Here is a 15,702-nt window from a genome sequence, read left to right on the forward strand (position 1 = left end):
CTTGGTTCCTTTGCCTGTGCAATAGCTCCAGTATTGTCACAGAACATGCTTATCGTAAGCCATGTTCGGACCCATACCAAGTTCAATTACGAACTTTCTCATCCAACAGCCTCATTCGCTACTCCGAAGCAGCAATGTATTCAGCTTCTGTAGTGGAGTCAGCTGTGGTTGTCTGTTTGGAACTTTTCCAACTAACAGCACCTCCATTACATATAAAATGTACCCTGATGTAGACTTTCTATCTCATATTCTGATTGGAAATTTGAATCTGAGTATCCTTGAATGTTTAACTCGGAACATCAATAACTCAGAACCAGATCCTTAGTTCTTCTCAAGTACTTAGGATCGATTTTACAACCGACCAATGTTTCTCCCCTGGGTTTGACTTATATCTGCTCGTAACACTTACAACATAAGCTATATCAGGTCTTGTACATAGCATTGCGTACATTAAGCTACCTACGGCAGACGCATAAGGCACATTACGCATCTGCTGCCGCTCTTAATCAGTCTCTGGACCCATCTCCTTAGAAAGATGAAGACTGTGAGTGAAGGGCAAGAGACTCTCTTAGAGTTCTCTATGCTAAATCTTTTTAGCATTTTCTCTATGTACAATTTTTGGGATAATCCAGTTACCCTTTTCGTTCTATCTCTTAGACACGAATGCCAAGGACATATGTCGCTTCTCCTAAGTCTTTCATCGAGAAGGTTTTGGACAACCAAACCTTAACCTCTGTTATCATGCCTATACATTTCCCATCAAAAGTATGTCATCTACATATAATATGAGAAACGTGATGGCATGATCTTTAACCCATTTGTATACACAGGCTCATCCGGATTCTTGACAAAACCAAACGATTTGATTATGTCGTCAAATCAAATGTTCCAGCTTCTTAAAGCTTGCTTCAATCCATAAATGGATCGATGCATTTGCATACCTTATGTCTTCAGCAGAGGATACATCCTATCGGTTGTTCCATATAGATGTTTTCCTCATAGACCCATTGAGGAAAGCTGTTTTGACATCCATCTGCCAAATTTCTAATCATGGTATCTGCGATGGCTAGCATTATACGGATGGATTTAATCATAGCTACAGCAAGAATTCCTCATAATCCAATCCTTGTTTCTGATTAACCCTTCGCCACCAGTTGAGCTTTGAAGGTCTCTACCTCCCCATCCTTACCAACTTTTCTCTTGTAAACCCATTACAACCTATAGGAACTATTCCCTCCGATGGATCTACAGCGACCATACTTGATTGGCATGCATGTGTCTATCTCAGAATCCATCGCTTCCAGCCATTTTCCTGAATCTCTATCCAGTATTGCCTCTCGTCTTCAGGATCATCACCATGATCATTTACTCCCACTAAGTAAGATTCAAAATCTGCTCATGCAGGAACCCATATCTCTCTGAAGGTTTTGATATTCTAGAAGATTTCCGTACTGGAACCATATATCTGATACTGAGGTTCGCTGAGTGGATGTTCCATCTTCAGCAATCTCGGTTCTTGGCTCTTCGAACTCTTCCTTGAGTTCAATATTTCTTCCAACACCGCCTTCCTCCAAAAACTTATTCTCGAGGAAGCGCGCATTTCTACTGATCCAAACTCTTTGATCACTTGGGAAAGTAAATATCCTAAACTATCTTTAGGTATCCAATGAACCGACCCTTCTCAGATTTAGCATCCAGCTTATCATTAACCAATTTAACATAAGCTGGCACCCAATCTTCATATATTCAGACTTGGATTTTTTCCATACCATATCTCATACGGTGTTTTCTGGACAGTTTTAGCGGGACCCTATTAAGGATGTGCACAGCAGTCTGCAGCGTACCCCCACAGAGACATTGGTAAGTCTGTTAAAACTCACAATCGATCGTACATATCCAATAAGGTACGATTTCTCCTTTCGACACTCCATTAAGTTGGGGGTTATAAGGAGGAGTCAACTGTGAATGATCCCATTTTCTTTTAAGAACTCTTGAACTCTGTACTCAAGTATTCACCCCCCATCTAATCGTAGTATATTAATACTCTTTCCAGTTTGATTTTCTACTTCATTCTTGAATTCTCTGAATTTTTCAAAGGATTCAGATTTGTATTTCATTAAATACAAATACCCATATCGTGACATATCATCTATAAAGGTAATGAAGTATTCAAATCCTCCCCTAGCTAAAGACTAATGGTCCACATACATCTGTAGTATGAGTTCTAATAGTTCTTTAGCTCGCTTTCCTTTACTCTTAAAGGGAGATTTGGTCATCTTTCCTGAAGACTGATCACAGGTTGGATAGGGTTCAGAACCCAATGTTTAGGATCCCACTTTCTCCAAGTTGTACTAATCTTCTCTCTCCTATATAACCCAATCTATGATGCCATAGAATTTTAGGATTTGATTCAGATCGAGTTCTTTTATTAAAATGATATTATTAAACATAGTCATTCAATTCAAGACATACAAACCATTTATATTCACAGCTTTACCAACTAAAACATTTTCAAAATATATTGAACATTCATTTCCATAAACAGTACATAATAACCTGCCTTACACAAAGCATAAATAGAATGATGTTTCTTGTAGCCTTTTCAAAGATAATACTTTAAACAAATTCAAAACATGTCCTGAAGGTAGTCTTAGTGAGCAGTCCCCATGGCCTCGGCTGCAACTCGTGCCCCATTTGCCATCCTCAAAATGATCTCGCCCTTTGTCACCTCAAACTATTCTAGTACCTGCAATACATACAAACATGAGATGTTGTTGCTGATCTAATTCCGGAATGACTATCTGATAAACACTTATTCATATTCAATCATAAGCATTGGTTCGACCTGCTTTTCCTTTGCCTTCTTCAGACTGTTTAGGTATTGAGGACAGTTCCTCTTCTAGTGTCCATCTTTTCCACAATGGAAACATTTTCCTTTTGCATCGGCCTTCTCTGCCTTTGTCGCTGGCTTCTTGAAGCTCTTATTTCTGGGTCCAACTTTTGGACCTTTCTTTGGTAGCACTTTGGGCCTTTTATTGGCCCTGCTAGTGGAGGTGGCAGACATCCTTATGTCCTTTCCCTTTCACACTCTGCTTGTGAAATTCTTTAAGCTCATTTAGCAATTCAGAGAGGTTCTCTCAATCCTATTGAGGTTGTAGTTAGTTATAAATGGTTTATAACTTAGAGGAAGGGATTGTAGAATCAAATTCACTTTGAGGCGGTCTGGCATGACCACCCCATATCTATCCAGTCGATCTAATCCATGTATCTTTTAAGAGATCAGCTGGAGGTTCCCCTTCCCTCAACTTCATGCTAAAGAGGGATGCAACACAATTCATACTCAACCACTCTTGGATTTTCACTATACAACTCTTGTAGAGCTATGAGGATATCATAAGCATTTGAAACCTCTTCATGCTTAGTTTGAAGTTCTCTATTCGGTGAGGCTAACATGTAATTTTAGCCCTCCTACTATCCTCTCTCCACTTTTCAAGAGCATCAAGCTCAGCTTGTGGAGCATCCGGTCCAATATCAAGTGGAAGAGGTGCTTCCAGGACATAAGCAATTCTTTCAAAATCTAGAACAATTCTAAGATTTCTTAGCCAATCTTTTAGGTTGGGTCCGTTAACATGTTATTGTCCATTATCCTTAGGAACATGTTGGCCTTTTTTCGATATTTATCACAAAGATGAAACTACAAAGAAAAGTAATTTTATTAGTGTCTTGTAATCTTTTAAACCTTTTAATGCATAATCAAATTAGCTCCCACTATTTTATTCGAGTCCTACACTCCCTTAAATAGGATCCAAAAATTTCGTTGGATTAAATTTCTTAGTGGAGAATCAATTTCTTATCAAATTCAATTAACCTCACATAATAGAATTCTTGGTTAATTAAGTCAACAAGTAGGAAACTCTTTTCCTTTTATATCACTATATAGGTTTGATTCTATTCCTTGTCCTAGCTTCGTACCTCACATAATAGAATTCTTGGTACCCTAGGCTAGTTAATCCGAACCATTATGCTTTCTTAGGTGGACATTTTCATCATGTCCTCACATAATAAAATTCTTGGTCAAGGTGAAAATCCATCCAAGAACAAGATCACTTAATTCTATGATATAAAGATTGTATCCCTAACATAATGAAATCTTGGGATATTAAAATTTAATCAAAGATTAGTTATCCCACAATGGGAACTTGATTTAATAATTGAAATTGGGAGTTAGTTTAACCTTTATTTATTCATTTTAGCATACCATGAATTTATTACAATTCATACATATCACTATATGCATAAATTAAAGCATGTGGGTTGACCATAGGGCTTTCGAAAATACATTCTAAAGGCAAACTATTTACCCTAATACTATATCTTCGATTGAATCGTTATCCGGATGCTCTTCGGTTCCCGTCTAGACCCGATCATTACATATTGGATCTTAGGCACGCAGGCCCGATTAAAATAAATAAATAAAATTTAATTATTACAAGCCATTTAATAAAGAATATTACAAACAATTTTGAATATTTTGAAAACCAAATGGCGCCCATGATCAACCCTCTATCTAATATTCATCATCACATAAATAAATATTAAACATTCATACCAATATAATAAACAATTATTTAAAGGCATGAATATAAACAATTATTTAAAAATATTATATTTCACTAATATATATAAAATAAATAATCTCATATTATATATATTATATAATATAATATATATATATATAATATATATATATGTGGTAATAAATCATAACTTTTGGGCATGCAACAATACACATTTTATAGGAATCATTATACAAACACTTTTGTCATTCCACCCAAGTATTATTTAATTGTAGCATTTCAATACTTTTCACAAAAGTCATGCATGAATAGATAAATGGTTTTTATCACTCCAGAGTAATCATCATTTACTTTTAGCTAAATAATACATTTTATGACACATTTATCTTCTTAAAGACAATCATGTCATCTTGCACATCATTTTTGAAACCATTCAAACACCCATTATTCATTTCAAAAATATATAATTTAGGCCATGCAATGACGCATTATAAGATAATTTAATCAAATTAAACATCCTACATTAATAATTTACCACCATCATACATACATAATCACAATTCACATATGAATTAATAATCCATAACTTTATGCTAACATCAATTCCACACTAAACACCTTGCACATTTGCATACACTTCTGCAAAATATTCTTTAATCAAATTAAGAATAACACATTCAGCATGTCAAAGCATAAACCATTTAATCAAAGTAATGGAAATGAACATGCATGAACTTTTCTAAATGAATCATCATGCAACATTTCCTAAAAATCATTCATCAATACATGAATGAAATGACATTTCTTATGGCAAAACTAGTCATGGCCGAAATGACATATATCATGCATGTAGTTTCTCACACATCTCATGCAATAATCACATTCAAACATGCTTTAAATCATATTCTAACATACCCAAACATATACAACAAGAAGAAAACAGTTTTCCCAAAACAAAGAGATGGCCGAGACTACACATGCATCAAACATGCTTATACATCAAACAACTTACCAATACAAAGGCATGCTCATTATAACCATTATCATCATTCAAAACATATAGAATGAGAAGAAAAATGAACATATACCTCTGATCTATGAATGGCCGAGACATGCATGTAAAGATCTACTATGAAAAAAAAAACATTTTTGAACCTATCACAAACATGCAAACTCAACCAAGTTTGATGAACATATGAACACATGGAAAATGTCATTTTAGCTTATAAATTCGACATGCAAGGAGCTTTTAGCTCTGATACCATTTGAAAGAACAGCATGCATGCATGAAGAGTGGGGAAATGGAGAAGAAAGCATAAAAATGGATTCAAGAAAACAGTTTTAAAAACAAGCTTGAGAAGAAATTATACCTACTCTGTTTGCTTTGGATTGATGAAGATTAGCTTCAAATGGATGAAACCTCTACACTTTACACCACCTTGAGAGATTAGAGAGTGGCCGTGGGTTTGAGAGAGAGTTTGGTTTGTGTTTTTTGTGAACTAGTCAAGAATGAACAAAAATGCAACCTTTTGCACTTATATATCTTGGGCAATATTGCAATTATTTATTTTTCACTTCCAAGCCCAATAAACTTATTTTATAAAGGGACCCCACGAATTTATATGCTACCCTTTGAATTCAATATTATTCAAGGGCCCATGTAAACTAGTTTACATTACAACCCAAAAATTTACTCATTTTTACCCTTTAACTATTAAAAGGTTATTTTTGTTCATCTCATTAATCTTAACACTTTAAGATATAATAATTAATATAATTAATTATTGCTTGACCATTTAACCCTTAAAATGTCACAAGATTTCTATGTAACTATTACTATAGAAATCCCGTTATTACCCTCGGAGGTGCTAGCCCTCTTCGGATAATCATTTCTCTCTCTCTTCCTTCTCTAACTTCTCAAGGCTTTGGTGTGTGTAGGTCCACCGTGGATTAGCCGTGAGCCGGTTCGGATGAATCCAGAACCTGTCCGAGGCCCAACAACTTGGTAAACATCTAGCAATGTGCCATAGTCCCTAAACCACGATGAAGAAATACTTCATCGAACCTATTTCAAGATCATACGTACCATGCAGGTAAAGTCCCTCCATTGAGATATCCAATCAAGTATGGATTTATGGAATGTCAAAATCCTAAACTCGATCTTCTACCGATTGTCGATCAATATGCCGGAACTTGTCATCATAAACTTACTTTTGTATGACTAATAATAGACCTGGCCAGAGATCAGTTTTCCGACATTTATCGATGTTCGTCTAGGAACTCGAATTCGGATGAGTCAGCGGTACTCCGATCCTATATTTCCGAGTCAATGGATCCCCTCTTGACCATCGTTCGTTTCCGCATATGAAACACGCATGACCAAATAGGCTTTGTTGTACGAACATGATTAGTCTCGTACTTATACACCGTATGAACCATACGCATCCATATCGGTCCACTACTGTCTCAGGTCAAAGGACTACATCGTGCACTGATATAACCAAACGATAAATCATTGACTACATGCTTTTCCAAGTGATTTGTTGATATTTGTCACGTTTGAAAAACAGTTCACACCACCGTTAATCCATACCAATGCCCCAGTGACATGACTATTATCGTCATCCGTACTTATATCAACTCATGATATCTTTCGGAAGCATCCGGTATGCCTACTGTGCAATATAGTTGCCCAAATTTATATTGCTTCCGTAGGGAACCCTTTTCGATAATTCATTTACCTATTAAACGAATCATCTGGACAATTCATATACATACTTTATTTAAAGCATGACTGAATAAAGGAAGCAATTTACATATATGAATTGAAGACCTCTTTCTTCTATTATTTATGATATATATAGATACAAGACAAAATGCTCTGAAACCGACAACACGAATGGTTTCTAGGGCATACACTAATATACACTAATAGATTCATCCCTCTCTTGCCTTATGTTTGCTGAGGTAGCTCAAAGGCATTGAGAACTTCCTATTTGCTTGGAAGTGTCGTAGGAACGTCGTGCTCATCTGAGGCCACGAGCTGATCAATCCCGCTAGGAGTGACCTGAACCACCGTTTGGCATGAGAGGTTAGAGTTACTACCAAACAACGACACTTTGCCAAGTCTGAAAGCTGGTGAATTTGCCAAGTCTGAAAGCTGGTGAAGCTCCATCAAGTCGTTGAATTCATACAAGTGATCCTTCGGATCATAATTTCCATCGAACACCCGCATATCGGGCATTCTAAATCTTGATGGGAGAGAGGCGACTAATACCGCCGGAGAAAAGGGAGACGCTGCTGCGACCTGCCCTTGCTCATTTTGCCGACTTTTAGCTGATCTAGAGCTTGTTGTAACTCCTCAATCTGAGACAACGGAGCTATCTGGGGATTGCTTTCCCCCATGTGAGTTCAACCCTCACGATTGCGATTAAGGAATGACCGTAGGTCGGATTCCTCCTCGCCTCTGCCGGTAGTTCTGACCAATATTGACACACGCTGGCTAGAGCCGTGTGATGGCGATGAATGGTGCGAGGAATTTTTACGACCTCTGCGGTGATACGAACCGCCCCGCAGAGTGTGGGAACCTCCCGCACGATGACGATCGAGATCGTTATTCTGGCGGTGATAAGAATCGCCCCGCCCAGCACTTTTATAGGAGTGCTCATGCGATGCGGCATAGGATGGCTGAGGATGCGACCTGTCACCGAGCTTTAACGCCACGGGTATTCTACCCGGGATGTGGCCGATGTTTGCCGACCCTTTGGAGCCCTTAGGCCTGCTGTTCGCCACTTGCTTACCCTTCCTTTGATGCTCTACAATGCGCGCGGCATGGGCGTTTCGCCCTACCTATAGGCACATCGCCCCATTTGATTCGGGTGGCATGCCCCGGTCCAAATAGTCCAACCTGTGGTTAACCGTTTGGAGAGTATTGTTGAACCTCTCCAAGTAGCTCATGACGGTAGGGTCAAGTTGTGAGCTTGAAGGGATATCCCTCACGGCATTTTTTGGAGCTGAGGGCACCTCGGGAGAAGTGTCCTCTTGTACCTGGGGATCTCCTCAGCACCATGGTTGGTTCGCTCAGGTTCGAATCGGTGAGCCATTTGCTGTTGTAGGACCAATTTATTAGAGATTCTCTTGATGAAGGACGGATACTAAATCAGGCCATTCCTCTAGCGCCAAACTGTTGATGCTTGATTTTGACACTAACTAAACGCATGTGTGAAATGCTAAGCTGGCCCAGAAGACACACGCGAATGAGAGTAGTGAAAATAAATAATAGATGGAGAAACAAAGTTTTAAAGTGGTTCGGATGTTTAAGCAAGTGACTCCTACGTCAACTGATATTGTATTAATATGGAGGGTCAGATCGCGTTCAGCGAGTTGACTTGCAAATGATTACAGAAGAGAGAATAAGCTATTACTGAGAGAATTTAGCTATTATATAGTGAAAATGAGTCAATCCCACAAACGGGAGATGAACTCTCTATTTGTAGTGGGATGAATTTGAGTAATGATCACATAATCCGTAAAAAGGGGGCAGATACTGTGCAAATCCTTCTTTGCGTCCCGTTACTCTGGCGTGCACCCACTACAGTGGCGAGAGCATGCTGCTCACGCCAGCATATAAGGTGGCAGCGTCTGAACGGCTGTAGGATCTGCCTAGGCTCTGACCATTTACGCTGACCGGGCTCTGCGTCAGCCTTACTTTTTTAGGCATAATAATTTATTGTTAAACAAAATTATTCATCGATTATCTATTAACAAGTAATATTTTACCTAATAATAAGCATTAATGATTTACTTGAAAAAAAAAAAAAAAAAAAAAAAAAAACGAAATAGTAGAGGTTTGTTTTTAATAAACCCTCCGGCAACACGGACAATTTAATTTCGCTCACTCTCTCTTCACATACACTATCAAAATGGCTTCCCAGCCGCGACGAGGCGGAGTCTCTCTCCCGGACCGGCGGGCCCCGAAGAACACCAACCAGGATGGTATAATCACCAAGCTCATCAATGCTCCCATCGTCTCTCGCGGCAAGCAAGCAGCATGCGACGCCGTTTATGTCTCCAAGAAGCTTCTCCGCAGCACGGGAAAGGCAGCGTGGATCGCCGGCACCACGTTCCTCATTCTGGTGGTCCCATTGATTATCGAGATGGATCGCGAGCAGCAGCTCAACGAACTGGAGCTCCAGCAGGCCAGCCTTCTCGGAGCCCCACCCGTCAATCCGACACTCTCGGTTCCGAGGTAGAATTGAATTGCTATTATTCCATTGTATTACTGGAGAGAGATTTGAATTACTTTGTCGACGAAGTTTTTTTTTTTCTTCTTTTTAGCTATAATAGAGTTTTAAGCGTACCTTAAGATTTGAGCTAATCAAGCCATTATTATGGTAAACTTCATTTGCGTGATTCTATGGTTTGCTTTAAAACTTTTTTTTGGGTCTATATGCCTCTCTCTATATTTAGTCGTGGTTTTAGTTTCATGCTAGAACTATTTGTTGCATTGTTATGATGCCAATTCCCTTTTATTTTATTTTCCCTGTTTGCTAATGTTAGGAATGTTATGATTTCAGTTGTATCACGTGTATGATTTGAAGTAAATTACTTAAATAAGATTTTGGTGAAAACACGGTTTCAATGCATTAGAATTAACTGTTGACATTGAATTACCTGACGAGGTGTTTCATTGAAGACTGGTTCCATCACTTTGCTAAACATTGTGTGGTTGAAGGATTATGTTTAATGTACTTTCAATTTAATTAGCTTCATCAGCTGCTCGCTTGGTTTGGATCTGGAAATATTTTATTGTGTTCAGTACCGAGAAGGAGAAGGGGAGAAAGGGGAAGGGTGCAGGGATGAAGATGAGACGGAAATTATGGGGCTCTCACTGTCTACTCCTTCAGTGTTGTGTGTAGTCTAAAGATGGAATGGAAGAGAATTCTTTGTTTGTGTTCATGCTTAACCTTATTTGCTAGTTTTTGTTCAGTAAAAGGATAAATTCTCTTCTCGTAATGGGGCTTATACTTTTTGGCCATTATAGTGTTCATCCTTCTCTTTTTACAAACAAATAAGGAAAATGCTGTCCTATTAATTGTTTTTGTTTTTTACACTGTTTCCGTCTTTCCAACCAAAGAATTTTTAGTGCAAACCTGTGGGGTTAAAGTCTTTCTATTGGTGCCTTAAGGGTCCTTCTTTTACCTTGAAGCAACCAACTAAACTAGGAAATATTATTCAGAATCCAGCATATTGGTGTCACTAGGCAGAAAATTTATGCTTTAGAAGGTTGTCTATTTCTCCGTCAATGAATTTGCTTTTGATTCATGTTTCCTATTCATAGCCATAAGTATGTTGGTTGATGAAATGCTGATATCACATATCTATGATAAAGTCACTCGCCTGAAGGGTGAAGCAAAATGTTCTGTCAATTTTACTAATCTATCTGGGGAAACTAGTGGGACTTTTGGGGGTTTTGCTTTCTTTTCTCTTTTAAAAAGTTAATCTACAATATTTCGTGCTATCCTTTCAACTACTATGTATCTTGAGACTGAGCTTCCTTTCTTAAAAATGTAAGTGGTGCAGTACTGTTTCTAGTGGTAATGGTTCTCAGGAGTTATGAAAATGTGGTAAAATCATCTGGAAGTTTTGAAATTTCTTGCAGGCATGGCCAAATAATCCATGAGTATGTCTTATTATGGTTTTCTTTGTGCAAAATGCATTGTTAGATTTGTTGTGAAATATAATTCATCAATTATATCACATTAGGCATGTTAGATATGTATTGTCCGTTTTTCTTTCACAGATATTTGTAACAATCTTGTACCATCATATTAGAAAATTGACATTATGATGAAGCATTTTTTGGTTCAAACTGTGATTTTTTGGTCAGAGTTCTTGGGGATTTTGAATCCTTGTGGGCTTCAGATGCTAGGTTTTGTTTTCAAATTCTCTGTGGTTTTATTATGATTTCATAGATGGGAAGTGAATGTTTACTGGGTGCTCCATTGAAGTTTGTAGGATCATTTTCTTTTTTCTTCAAAATGTCAAAAGGTAGATCTTGAACCTGTAACGATGATAAACGTTTGAACACGAGGATAGTGGATATGTGGCTAAGGCATAGTTGAAACTCGTTGGAGTTTTTTGTTTTTCACTTTTCAGAGTCATTAGGGTTACCTTGTCGACAAGAAACTTGTAAAATAGAAGGGTTTTGTTCACATTAGATGTTTTATGTCATAGACATAGCGACAGCGAATAGTATTTGCTCCAGTCACTCATAACTTTTGGTGAATGATGGTGGCCCCTGTGTTTAAAACTTTGCTCTTTTTTTGGTTACAGTAGCTTGGTTGATACAGCTGGTTGCCTTAATAACGAAGACAAGTTATAAAATTCATTTTTCATACATGTCCCTCTATGTGATGATGCAATTTACTTTTCATTAATGCAAGTGGATTATAATAACATGTAACTTTTCTGCATAATTAAGTGAACTAATTCTGATTATCTGTGGAGTCTTTGTTATATAATTTTCTTACCAATCACAGGGCAATTGCTTGTAGAAGGAAAGTAAATTGATGTGGCTCCATAAACAATAATATGATGAATTGATTTTCATATTATATTCGTTTTAGCCTTTCTATTCAAAGCATGAAAATCATCATCTTCCCTAATATACTATGTTTAGGATATAGTCAAATAATCTTTTTCAAAATTAGTGAGATTTGTTTGTATTTTCTCATTAAATTATTGAAGAGATAGATGCCAATTATCTTTCCCCAAGTAAACATGTTATCGTGTTGAAATCATGAATTAAAGACAAGAATATAGGGTAGATAGATTACTTTCTCATTCTATTGATACAAATAATGACAAACTTGCTGAAGTAAATCATTTGTTTTCTTTTATTACTTTGTATCTTCTTTAAAGAAACTTGAACGTGGAAATCGGTAATATAAAGTTATAACAATAATATTATACTTATAAAGATTTAAAAAGTGATATATAATGTCAAACTTATTAAATTTATTTTTCTAACGATCTTTGTAAAAAAATTTTATAAGTATAGTATTACTCAAGTTATAAACTATAGCCCAAAACTTTACACTTATTTAAGGCAAAATGTTGTGATTTAATCATATTAAACACATTAGCGGGTGTACAATAGTACACGGCTACATGCAAAGATAGATGAGCACGAAAGTGTTAACCGAAAGTTATATTGGGATTGTTGATTGAGAGCGCAAATCTGTACTCTCAATTCTTAAACAAATTGCATTGCGCCAAAACTAAAGTTACCTCCACAGTAGAGAAAGTGGGCCAGGGACACGTAACCCTTTTCCTGTATAATTGTCTCTTTCCTTTAATTCTTGCTCTTCTTTTTTTATCATATCAAAGATTCAAAACACATATAATTTTCAACTGTACAATCTCATACTAGGAACTTTTAAGTTGTAGGAAACCATGTGCCCTGATTGAATCTCCTCTCATTCATATTGCTTACCACCACGTTTCTTCACCGCCGACCAAACGAACATCAAAAGAACAACTCCGAACCCCAACACTGCTATTCCTCCCACTGCAATCGCCACCGTCTTCTGTGTATGCTGCCTGGTCCCTCCACCTATCAAACGCATCATACCCATTAATATCTTTGATTGAACACTCAACCACAATGTATAAATTAACAAACAGAAAACACCAGCTTGGTCCTACCTTCCCAACCTCCTTGATTCTTAAAAAGAAAAATGTAATATTGTTCACTTTTTGAACATTAACAAAAGGAAAACACCAAAACTTTGACCAAGTATACAAATAAAAAAGAACCACATATTCCATCTCTTATTATAAAAAAAAAAAAAAATCTAATTTTTTTTACTTCACTATATGTTAATAAAATATGCTAGAGTCTACATTCGCATAAAAGATTAATGTGAAAAGAAGGTTTCTTTTTTTATTTATTTCTTTATTTTCTTTCTTTTGCTTTAACTTTACCTGCTGTTAATGGTGATGATGAAGTGTTAGGCACACCATTTGGGTAGTAGCTATAACTAATGTAACATTTATGGAGATAAATCTGCACTGCAATCGACTTTCCACAGTCATCTTTAGCTCTTTCTACAGCACTCTTCACACAATCCCCACAATCATTACTTGCCAAATCACCTTCACACTGCCCTAAAACATAAACTTCTTCATATTTCCCAGTGTAAAACGACCCACTATTTTTTACCCCATTCGTTAACACACTGAAGGCCATGTCTCTTTTGTTCTCAAACCCAGTTCCACTCGCCTGAGTTGACCCACATACCTTGTAGATCAACTCGGTCTCAGACACTTGCTTGAACCCAATGATTTCGTACCTAAGATAACACCCGCTGAGTTGAATCCGAGCTGCTATGGATTTTCCACAGAGTTTGTCAACCATGTCTGAGATTTTGCTCACACAAGTGTTGCACTCAGTGACAGCGAGGTCGCCTCTGCATTGGTAGAGTCCCATGATGGCATTTTGGCCGTCACCAGAAGTTGTGGTGGCAAAAGTTTGTTGTGATGATTGTGAAACCAAAGAGGACAAGAGTGTTTTCAGGTTTTGAGAGTAAACCTGTGACGAGTCTTGAAATTTTTGGGATGCACATCCTTTGAAAATCAAGGTGGTGGTGGTGTCTGCAGCAGTTGTAGGATGACAAAAAACCATCAGTGATAATAAGAAAAGCAGAGAAAGAGAAAGGAGAGAAAAGGGTTTTGTGAGTAAAGCCATTCGGGGATGTGAAACGAAATATGTTTTCTGGTTGAGAGTTCACATGATTGGTGAATGGTTTTTGTGTTGCAGGATTTTTCCTTGGGAGTTTCTAGAAATTGGTTTGTTCAGAAAACAGGGGAAGTAAGGAATGGTCTGGTGGGTTTTGATGCATAAGAGTATTGGCTATTCTTAAAGGGGGTTTGGCACTTTGGCCCTTTATGGGTTGCTTTTATGTTTCTAGCTTCTTTTTTAGCCTTTAATTGCTTTCTTCTAATTCAATACTGAACATAAATCATAAATCATAAACGTGTTTTAGTTATTTTGTTTATAATTATCGCTTTTATTTATATAATAGTCCAATTGCAACTAATTGAGAAGTCATGGCTGAGAGTCTGACGGAAACTGGGTAAGGCCTGGGTCAGCCGGTGTAAAACTGTAAAAAGGGGTTCTGAATTCTGATCGGATATGATTTTTGCTGTAGGCTTGGAATACATCAAGTATCAATTTTCATTAGCTTTAACAGCAATTAAAAAAAAAAAAGGTGAAAAAAAAAAAGAAAGAAAGAAAGACTGCATATGCAGTGGTTTGAAAAAGCACATGCAAGGTGGACTGCCTTTGATGAAGTCCTTATTGACCAACGGATATTGGTGAACTGATTTGAAGCGATAACTGGTTATTAAACAGTAACAGTCATGGGAGATTAATTAATGTTAGTTTAAATGTCCTTCTCATTTGCCATTTGTCAGTTGCCAATTCAACAAGTCTTTAAATCCAGTATGTCATATGAAAAGAATGACATATACACGTGGCAGCAGAAGCCTTGAACAACAAAGGAATTTCTAATTCAAGTGCTTTTGTAGACAGTAAGCTTTGATGGATCTAGAAATGGTTGGCTGCAACTGCAACCATACATAATAGCAATTCATGTGATATGCTTTGTGATAAATTTTATGGAATTTTCAATGCGTTTGTTATGAATTAATTTTCAATTTACGAGATAATAATAATAATAATAAATAATTCTGGACATCGTCAATCAGGTTTGATTTCCAAAAGGTCAAAAACTGAAAAATGAATTTATATCTGAACATACCCCTAATTATGTTTAATTTCAATTAGGTTTCATTTATTTAACCTGCAAAATTCTGAAACCAAATTTAATAAAACAATAGACTCAAGTCTAATAAAATCCAAAATAAATAAGATAATTCTTTATTAATTAAACTTCTACCTTTTCTTTTTTCACACTTAATAAAACATTAAACTAATTATAAAATAAATTCAATAAATGAAGGTTGACACATTACTTTTTTTGTTTTTTTAACTAAAATAATAAATAAATGGTTGGTTCAACTTCAACGTTATTACCAAAGTAAGTTTTTTTTTTTTTTT

At 36.7% G+C, this 15,702-nt stretch overlaps 2 protein-coding genes across 2 annotated transcripts; one reads left to right on the top strand and one right to left on the bottom strand.

Moving 5' to 3' along the window:
* Positions 1-9,451: 9,451 nt before the first annotated feature.
* LOC116139522 (mitochondrial import receptor subunit TOM9-2-like) lies at positions 9,452-10,025 on the top strand. The gene has a single exon (XM_031425186.1). It carries the CDS (start codon positions 9,500-9,502, stop codon positions 9,827-9,829), a length of 330 nt encoding a protein of 109 aa, XP_031281046.1. The 5' UTR covers positions 9,452-9,499; the 3' UTR covers positions 9,830-10,025.
* A 2,953-nt stretch (positions 10,026-12,978) lies between these two features.
* On the bottom strand, positions 12,979-14,545 carry LOC116139525 (plasmodesmata-located protein 1-like). Its single transcript, XM_031425190.1, has 2 exons — positions 13,566-14,545; positions 12,979-13,194 (listed from the first exon to the last, which is right to left on the bottom strand). Exons 1-2 carry the CDS (start codon positions 14,326-14,328, stop codon positions 13,058-13,060), a joined length of 900 nt encoding a protein of 299 aa, XP_031281050.1. The 5' UTR covers positions 14,329-14,545; the 3' UTR covers positions 12,979-13,057.
* Positions 14,546-15,702: the final 1,157 nt, after the last annotated feature.

Source organism: Pistacia vera, unplaced genomic scaffold, assembly GCF_008641045.1.
Source record: "Pistacia vera cultivar Batoury unplaced genomic scaffold, PisVer_v2 Contig351, whole genome shotgun sequence".
Lineage (NCBI taxonomy): Eukaryota > Viridiplantae > Streptophyta > Magnoliopsida > Sapindales > Anacardiaceae > Pistacia > Pistacia vera.